Here is a 10,212-nt window from a genome sequence, read left to right on the forward strand (position 1 = left end):
TGTGGGGGAAAGGATCACCCAACACTAAAAGCTCACATACCTTGGTAGGGATCACCCCCGACGAAAATCCACGATGATCTCCTTGCTTGATCTCCTCTTCTTCTCTTCTTCTCTTCTTCTTCTCTTCTTCTTCTCTCAAAACCCTCACTCTCACTTCTTTTAAAATGGTAAAACTGATCAAAATGATCAGCCTAACACATTTATAAAACCAAAATAAAAGGCTAGGGAAAAGACCAAAATGCCCTTAATTTTTCTGGACGGATTCCTTGCCAACTGCCCAAATTTCAATGGCCATAACTCGCTCATACGGACTCGGAATTGAGCAAACTCGGTGGCGTTAGAAAGATCATTCCACGAACTTTGCAACCATAACTGGAATTCCACCTAAATCATCCTGAGCTAGAATTTATGGCTGTTCAAAGTTGGCCAAAATTCACATTTTCCATACTTAGCCAAATTTCCAAAACTTTAAAATTCTTTCCATAAATGAAAATTTCCAATCCTAAGCCTCTTCAAAGCTATTTCAAATTGTCGGATGTTACACTTTTAACCTTCTTAACTTAATGCTAACCTTCTCAATAGTTAGAACATGTTGCCTTTTCATTTTCTTTGTGAATTTATCTTATTTTATTTTTTAATTACAGCCTTTCCACATTTCAGCTTAATGTACAAAATATAAAAAGAATATTTTAGAATAAAAATTAATTACCCAATGTACCAGAAACGTTTTTTTTTTTCATTTGTGTTCTTAATAACAAATGAACATTTACTTTTAAGTTTTTTTTTTTAAAAGCAAGCATTAGAGAAAATGAAGAGACAAATGATGTTAATATATCATTTATGTAATTTAATTAATGAAGACATAAGAGAAAGTAGAGATTTAAATCTATATATTTTTGGAGTTGAAAATGGAGGAATCAAGTTATCATGTGAAATGGTTGGAAAACATACTTGAAGAGAGGATCAATGATCATGAAGCCATGTAACTTGAAGTACTGTTTTCAATTTTCGATAATTTTATCCTTTTCTAATTCTTCCTTCTTTTACATGTCGATTTTTTATTTACGTTATTATATTAAATACGTATATGCTTTAATCAAAATAGCTAAAAAGCGTTCCGTATTTCAAATGTCTCTGTTTATAAAGGAATTTCTCAATTGATAAAATTAAGTGTTCATATTTGTATTTTTTTCCCTTACAATTTTAGTTATTCTAATAGTATGAGTAATTTTAATTTTAGTAATTTTTAATTGTACATCCAAATTTATAGTTTGCTTTCCTTCACTGCATCTCTTTACAAATTACTATGTGACATACACACAGAGCATTAAACGCGAAATTATAAAGGATAAGTCACACATATATGATACTGGCGTATTCATAGTACTAGAGACTATTATCTTAGTTAGCTACACCTATTTTTCTTTAATGACAAAAGCACAGGTCTACTGTTATGAATTTTCTTTTTTAATAAATACAATGAAAGTGATAAAATTAATCTTGATAGCATTTTGTATTTTATAACTCAACTTTTGTTTAGAAGCTTTTATAATACTGATAAGGGACAAACATGCCACACACGTTTTCAAAAGACTAGTTAATATCATAAGCATAAATTAATGCCTATCAAAAAATATACTAGGATCTATAATAATAGAATGAAACAAAAAGGAAAAAATTGAGCCCACTAAATGTACAACGTCCCCTTAAGGAAATTATTCTCCTGTAGTATCCGAAGTTTAAAGAAATAGATCCTCTCAGGATGGAACGAATCTATTCACAAGTATATTGATACAAAACCAAATAGTGTCAGTGAGCCGCTCAACAGGAGCAAAGTACACAAATATTTAATTATGCAGAAGAAGAAGAAGTTCAGAATTTTCGTTGTTTTAAAATGAGAGGAAATCCCTCTATTTATAGACAACAAAGAGTAATATGAACAAATGTTTATTGTGCCTTATCGAAAATGTCACAACTCGTTGGAAAAGTTACAACCCTTCGAAAAGGTCACAACCTTTCATAAAAGTCACAATTTTATTTAAAAATTGCAACTCTTCATAAAAGTCACATCTTTTCATGAAAAGGAAAGACTATTTTTGGAAATAAATAAATTTAAAAGAAAATTCTAGCTAGTAATGGCGCCACGTAGGCTGGCCTAGGATTCTCTTTTATATAAATATATGATATGCTATCTTAATTAATTAAAAACTTTTATTTCTACGCAAATACTATGATATATTTATCATCACAAGTTTCAAAAGTCTTTTTTTACTTCTTCTGTTAAGCTTTGTGAAAATTCAAACAAAATGATGAAACAGTGTTTTGATTCTAATTTCTAACACTACTCGAACACAATGATGTGTTTGGTACGAAGGTATATAAGTAATTGGAAAGAGAAGAAAAAACAAAACAGCAAATGGTTGCCATATTTAATGTGATCATATCTATCATCTGCTCAATTTCTACTTAATGTTCACAAACATATAGTTCATTTGATACTTCGATCAAACACATTGTAGGCAGGTTTTAAACATTTAATGATATAGGCATTTTTAAACATTTGATCAAACACATTATATTTGAAATAAGATGATTATATTGTTACTAACATAAGATATGATTTTAAAAAAAATTAATAGACATCAATACGGTTTCATCATTTTGAACACAAGTTGTTCTTCCTTTCGAATTTGAAATCGACATCGTGTTTGTCACCTACTGTNGAAAAGGTCACAACCTTTCATAAAAGTCACAATTTTATTTAAAAATCACAACTCTTCATAAAAGTCACATCTTTTCATGAAAAGAGAAGGGTATTTTTGGAAATAAATAAATTTAAAAGGAAATTCTAGGTAGTGGTGGCGCCACGTAGGTGGGCCTAGGGTTCTCTTTTATATAAATATATAATTTCTTAATTAAAAGCTTTTATTTCTACGCAAATACTATGATATGTTTATCATCACAAGTTTCAAAAGACTTTTTTTACTTGTTCTGTTAAGCTTTGTGAAAATTCAAACAAATGATGAAGCAGTGTTTTGATTCTAATTTCTAAGACAACTCGAACAAAATGATGTGTTTGGTACGAAGGAAAATAAGTAATTGGAAAGAAGAGAAAAAACAAAACAACAAATGGTTGCCATTTTTAATGTGATCATATCTATCATCTGCTCAATTTCTACTTAATGTTCACAAACATATAGTTCATTTGATACTTCGATCAAACACATTGTAGGCAGGTTTTAAACATTTAATGAAACACATTATATATAGGCATTTTTAAACATTTGATCAATCACATTATATTTGAAATAAGATGATTATATTGTTACTAACATAAGATATGATTTTAAAAAAAATTAATAGACATCAATACAGTTTCATCATTTTGAACACAAGTTGCTCTTCCTTTCGAATTTGAAATCGCCATCGTGTTTGTCACCTACTGTGTGGCTACCATAAGTTAAGTTCTATTTGTGTTTGGCTACCAAGGCATCACCTTGAATCAAAGTGTATTTTAAAACAAATGTCTCTTTGTTAATCTCATCAATCCAATACCATCTGCAGTAAAGAAGCCACGGTTAGAAGATACTAGCGATTAAATTGAGAGTGTATCGAAAATTGGAAAAGAATTAGAGTAACTAGGATGGTTTCACCTTCAAGAAATTAAGTTAATATTGTTAATGCTACCAGTTGGAAATTAAAATATCCATGTTCAGTCTGTACAAGACATTCTAGCATTGGCACATTTGGATTAATTCCTTCAGTAGCGGTAGAGGTAGTTACTCAATTTAAATTTCTTTTTCATAGAAACAGGAGGAAATAGGCACCAATTTCTAAAATCCCACAAAAATGTTTCATAACAATTAACTGTAAGAGAGTTTTCTTTATCATATACAATATCACCCAGCAAAGTACAATCTACTTTTCAACCATAATGCTACTTAAATAACGAAATATTATTCCGGCCAAGAATCTGAAGTTCATCCCCTCCCCTCATATCTTCAGCATATTCCTTAATCTTGATAGCAGAATCTTCAAGTTGAGGGCTGTCTACAAGTGTGATAATTTTCAATGAATAAATATCCCCAAAACTAGGCGGAATCTCCTCAAGCATATGACATCTCCATAGTTCTAATCTCTCAAGCGCAGGAAACGATTCCTCTCCAACCTCCCACCTGGCAAGAGTCACTTGATGCAACTCCAAATATTTGAGATTCTTAAAGGTGTCTTTCTCCCCCATGTTCCATTCTTCCCCATGGATGATTGTACGATAGAGGGACAACTCTTCAAGGTTGGGCAGTCTCGCTATTGTAGATAGTGAATCGGATGTCAGAGGAAACTCATGCAACAACAACTTTTTCAAATTCGAAGGGAAGTGAAAATTCCATGGCCGGTTTGTGGCTGGAGAGCAACCGTCGTTTGTGTTTGAACTTTTAAAACATACAATGAGGTTTTCTAGTTCAGTTAGGCAATCCAATTTCGGGAACCAATATGCTCTGTTGAATAATCCCATGATTGCTTGAGTTCAAATGTAAGATGATGAAGATTGGGAAGCCTTTTGAAAATATCCTCTGTATCTTTCCAATAGGAAAGCATGAGTTTCCCTAACATTCTCAAGTTCTCTAGCTTTGTATCCTCTGCTATCAGTATTGATTCATCTGCATCCAAATCAAAGAAAGAACAAGCACTCGTGGACAGCACTTGCAACTTTTAAAGTTGGTGTTGTTATAACCAAAAAATTAGGGTAAAATTTGAAAATAAAGTATAATTCCAACATTCGGAAGTGAGTTGGAAAACATGTTATAAGTTGTTTTCCAAATTTGATTTACAACTTCCAGTTGGCTTTGAACTTTTCATGACCAAACACTGGTTTTCAAATAAAGTGAAACATTATTCCGGAAAAAAAGTAAATACTAATATTTATGGCCAAATGGGTCCTTAGTAACGTCTTTCAGTTCATTCCTCTGTTTTGCTTGATTGGATGGTATTTCACGGAGTTGGTGGAAAGAGTAGCAAGAATGCCATAGCAAAGAAATGCCTTAGAACTTTGATCCGCTTACTGGGCAAAGAAGCAAGAGCATATACTTGTATGACTTGGCTACAACAAACGAAAGGGACGTAAGAGGGCACAATTTCGTCCACCTTTAGAAACTAAGCAGAAACTGAATCTAATTAAACTTTTGTTTTGATATGTGCACTTTATTAGCAATGGTGCATGGAAAGTGTGAACTACTGGTTCAATATTATAAGTAGTTCAATGAATTTGAATTATTGAAAGGGTTGAACATCTTGTAACACGGTTATCAAATAACTGTTGCATTTCTATCTCTTTCTTATGGATCTATGACAAGTCCTCTTATATTTGGACCTTCTTTTGCTGCTATTCTTGTTTAGCGCTGGGAATAAAAACTATAGAAGCAATGTAACTCGTGATTTGCTGCAGGAACCTGAGAGAACTGGACCTGGGAGAAAGTGAAGTAGAAGACCTGAGTAGCCATTGGCTTAGTCATTTTCCTGATAGCTGCACATCGCTTGTGTCACTTAACATTGCTTGTTTGGCTTCTGAGGTCAGCTTCTCAGCTTTGGAGCGTCTAGTTTATCGCTCTCCTCATTTGAGGACTCTTCGGCTCAATCGTGTTGTTTCCATTGAGAAACTTCCAAAGCTACTTCGTCATGCTTCAAAGTTGGTTGAATTTGGTACATGATCATATCCTACTCCGCTGACATGCAGGCTGATGTTTCTGAAGTTTTCATAAATGTATCTCAAGCTTTTTTAGGCTGTAATCAACTCAAAGGCTTGACTGGGTTTTGGGATGCTGTGCCAGCCTACTTTCCAACTATTTATCCAGTCCACTCCAAACTCACCTCTTTGAATTTAAGCTATGCTACCATTCAAATACCTGATCTTGGCAAGCTCATTGGCAACTGTCTCAATTTGCAGCGGTTGTGGGTAGGTTCTAGCTTGTGTTTTGCTTTTGTATGCTTATTGCGTGTTTTCAATAGTCATGGCTCGATACATAAACTGTTTTTTTTTTTTTTTTTTGAGAAGGGATACATGAACTGTGTTTGTGATAAAATTGATAAATTGATTGTTAGTTGTAAACACAGAAGTTTCCAAGAGAATAACAATAATCCTAACTTATTAATTGTCTTGCTGATTCTGATAACTGCCAGGGATAAATAAACAGCGTAATAAACTTTAGTGTATACTGAGATAACATAGATAAACAATTACTGTCGAGTAAACTCATTGAATAATTTGCTGGTCTGCCATATGAAGAATAACTTAATGTTGAAGCTTAGTGTTGCACGAATCCTACACTTTGACAATTCATGTTTACTTTCCGAGTTAGACGCTTCCATTAGTTTTTAAGCTCTTCTTGTCCATTGGCTCTGTTGCATAATTGGTTATCCAGCTTACGCTTAAGGCACTTGGAATGGATGTGATTGCAGTTGCTAGATTACATTGAAGATAGCGGTCTTGAGGAGATTGCCAACACTTGTAAGGAACTTCAAGAGCTTAGTGTGTTTCCTTCTGATCCATTTGCTCCAGGACCGAATGTATCCTTGACAGAGCAAGGCCTTGTAGCTGTCTCAATGGGCTGCCCTAAGCTTCAGTCAGTTTTATAATTCTGCTGCCAAATGACAAATGACGCCTTAGCTACTATTGCAAGGAATCGTCCTAACATGATCCGATTTCGTTTGTGTATTATCGAGCCTCGAACTCCTGATTACTTAACCCTTGAACCACTTGATACTGGTTTTGGGGCCATTGTGCAACACTGCAAGGAATTGCGGCAACTTTCTCTTTCTGGCCTTCTTACAGATAGTGTGTTTGAGTACATCGGGGTCCATGCTAAGAAGTTAGAGATGCTTTCCTTGGCTTTTGCGGGGGATAGCGATCTAGGCCTCCATTATGTTCTCACTGGTTGTGAGAGCCTTCGTAAGTTGGAGATTAGAGACTGCCCCTTTGGCGATGAGGCTCTGTTGGCTAATGCTGCAAAGCTGGAGACAATGTGTTCCCTTTGGATGTCTAATTGTTCAGTAAGTTTTGAAGCATGTAAGCTGCTAGCCCAGAAGTTGCCAGGGCTTAATGTTGAAGTTATAGACGAGAGGGGTCATCCGGATACGAGACTAGAAAGCTGCCCTGTTGAGAAACTTTATATATACAGGACAGTGTCAGGAAGGAGGTTCGACACTCCTGGTTTTGTTTGGATTATTGATGAAGATGCAGCATTGACTCCATATAGCAACTGGAATTGCTCTCTGGCTTCTTAGGAAGACTTCAGGTATAAGTTCTATGTTAATCTTTCACCCGCGTTTACTTGCTTGAGCCTTGTAGTTGCAGTGCTGGTTATGGTGGCAGTGAAGTGATTTGACCTTTTGTTGATCGACTTCGCAGCAATTAATTAATAATGAGTTTGAACTCTTCTTGTTGTGCTATATCAGCAAGGACAGCTATTGTATTTTTGGGTTGGAGGAGGGAGGGGGGGGGGGTGGTGTTCAACTGTGTATCCTATTTTGTATCATTATGTATCGGTTTAACTTTCTCTAGTGACTTGTTCTTCTGTTAAATGGTGCTGTCAATGTACTTGTGGTCATGTATTGTTGTAATTCTCTTTGAAGTTTAATGTGAACCTTTCATTCATTTGAGTGCTGGAAATCCCATTTGTTGAACGTTTAGTAGAAGGTATTTCAGTGTTCTAGTACGAGTCAGTTTGATAAACAAACACTTATTTTCGTTCAGAGTGGGATTTCAGCCTAATTTGGTTGAATGTTCTGAGGAGAGGAAGTCATGAGTGCTTATAAGCTCTCTATAACCTCTTCACTTCACGGGCTAGCTTTTGTGATGAAAGTTCGTTGTTTTAAATCAGTACCTTGATTGAGGTTGAACGATTGTGCTTTGAGCACATAAGATGGGACTTCAGACCAAGTTTGACACAAAGGAGGTTTGGACAGCCATAGGCAAATCCACAGCGTAATCTATGAATTCATGTGAATCCCTCAACTTTTGTCAAAATCCTATACATGTGTATTAAATTATCGACTTAATAATTATAAATATGTGATTGCGAATCTAATTATTATTGATGTTAACGTGAGGTTGCCATAGAAACTTCTAAACGTCAAATCCTCCGCAGATGGCTTATAAGCAAGAAAATTATTGTGTGTGTGAATGCAAAGAAAAAAATAAAGAGATACCTAGTGGCAGAAAAGTAAGAAAATTCTGCTATTGTAAGAAAAGCAAAAGCATAAATCAATGAATCTATCTGCCAAAATAGTAAAGAAAGCAGTGATAAGAATAGTATTTTGGTGTACAAGAGTAATGTTTAAAATTATAATTTTTGTTAAAAACTTAGTAGTTTTCTAAATACAATCTACTTTTCAACCATAATGCGCAAAAGCTACTTAAATAACAGGATATTCTTCCGGCCAACGACTTGAAGCTCGTCTCCTCCCCTCATATCTTCAGCATATTCCTTAATCTTGAGAGCAGAATCTTCAAGTTGAGGGCTTTTAACAAGTTTGATAATTTTCAATGAACTAATGTCCCCGAAACTAGGTGGAATCTCCTCAAGCTTACGACATTCCTCCAGTTCTGATTTCTCAAGGGAGGGAAAGGATTCCTCTCCAACCTCCCACTTGGAAAGTGTCATTTCATCCAACTTAAAAAATTTGAGATTCTCAAAGGTGTCTTCCTCCCCCATGTTCCATTCTTCCCCATGGATGATTGTACGATCAAGGTACAACTCTTCAAGGTTGGGCAGTCTCGCTATTGTATATAGTGAATTGGATGTCAGAGGAAAGTCAACCAGACACAATTTTTTCAGATTCAAAGGGAAGTAAAAATTCCATGGCCGATTTATGGCTGCAGAGGACCCACTGTCGTTTGTGTTTGAACTGTTAAAACCTACAGTGAGGTCTTCTAGTTCAGTTAGGCAATCCAATTTCGGGAACCAGTATTGCTCTGTTGAATAATCCCATGATTCCTTGAGATCAAACTGAAGCAATTGAAGATTGGGAAACCATTTGAAAATATCCTCTGTATCTTTTGAATAGGAAAGAATGAGTCCCACTAATATTTTCAACTTCTCTAACTTTGTGTCCTCTGCTATCAATATTGATTCATCTGCATCCATATCAAAGAAAGAACAATTACTCACACACAGCCTTCGTAACTTTACAAGATCCCAAATTCTCGGTAATAGTATCAAGGTTGTTCCGTTGTTTTGAACTACCAGAGTTTCTAGATTCCAGAGGTTTGAGAAAGACAAAGGCAGATATTTAACTTGTGTCCCAATTCTTAAGAACCTCAAATGATTCAACATGGATATTTCATTCAGCAAAGAATCGTTCACATTGATAAAAGAGGGATCCAGGTTCAACACTCTAAGAAGCCTCAAGTGTCTTAGGTGAAATGTATCAGCAACACTATCGGCCAACTGCTCGTCTCCATCTATGGTCAAAGAATAGAGGTGTTTACCAGAATGCCTTTTCTTATTTGAACGGAATAGGACAAAATTAAGCCCAAAGTGCTCCTCATCATCATCATAATCAATGGTCAATATACGTGGCATCAAATCTGAAGAAGAAGATGGTGTACTTGAACTTATCTGGTCAAACAACTTTTCCTCTCTTGCTTTTATCAAACAAAATTCATGCACAAGATCATGAAGTTGGAAAGTCGGGTAATCACCTATCTCATTGAAAGCAATTACCAAGCTACTGGAAATTAAGTCTTCTTTCACACTCTTCATCTCTGTCTGTTCCACAAGTCCTTCAGCACTCCATACAGCTTTCAAGAAAGAGATATCCAGTGCAGTGTCCTTCGGACAACTTGCAAGGTAAAGCAAGCATGGCTTGATGTGATGTGGCAAATGGTCATAACTTAATTCTATAACCTTCATCACTTCCACTTCACTGTTCAAAATAAAGGAACTCAAATTATTTTGAACTTCAAGCCACACTGTCTTTTTCTTTTCCCTCCCAGCAATGACTCCAGCAATCAGATCAGCCACCAAAGGAAGCCCTTTACAATTTTCGGCTATTTCTTTACCAACATCTAATAGGTCATCAGGGCAACTTTCGTTTCCAAATGCCCTTTTCTCTAATAACTCCCAACTTTCTTCTGGTCTTAGCAATCGAAGGTTAAGAGGAGCAGAGTAGAGCTTTCCATGCAAAGACACTTCCTTTTCTCGAGTTGTCAAAATA

General features: G+C 35.4%; 2 protein-coding genes and 1 pseudogene across 2 annotated transcripts in view; 2 read left to right on the forward strand and 1 right to left on the reverse strand.

Annotated features, from left to right (window-relative positions):
- Nucleotides 1–7,466, forward strand: part of LOC125874054 (protein TRANSPORT INHIBITOR RESPONSE 1-like) — a 285,290-nt gene extending 277,824 nt beyond the window's left edge. Inside the window, exon 4 of the mRNA XM_049554861.1 lies at nucleotides 7,290–7,466. The gene's annotated coding sequence lies outside the window, so the exon portion shown is untranslated. The remainder of the gene's footprint in view (nucleotides 1–7,289) is intronic.
- On the forward strand, nucleotides 5,439–7,278 carry LOC125873999 (protein TRANSPORT INHIBITOR RESPONSE 1-like; annotated as a pseudogene).
- Nucleotides 7,467–8,405: 939 nt separating the features above from the next.
- LOC125874000 (putative late blight resistance protein homolog R1B-16) overlaps nucleotides 8,406–10,212 on the reverse strand; it is a 5,264-nt gene continuing 3,457 nt past the window's right edge. Inside the window, exon 2 of the mRNA XM_049554804.1 lies at nucleotides 8,406–10,195. Coding sequence (XP_049410761.1) covers nucleotides 8,406–10,195 — 1,790 coding nt within the window. The remainder of the gene's footprint in view (nucleotides 10,196–10,212) is intronic.

The sequence above is a fragment of the Solanum stenotomum genome, chromosome 8 (assembly GCF_019186545.1).
Source record: "Solanum stenotomum isolate F172 chromosome 8, ASM1918654v1, whole genome shotgun sequence".
NCBI classification, from domain to species: Eukaryota; Viridiplantae; Streptophyta; class Magnoliopsida; order Solanales; family Solanaceae; genus Solanum; species Solanum stenotomum.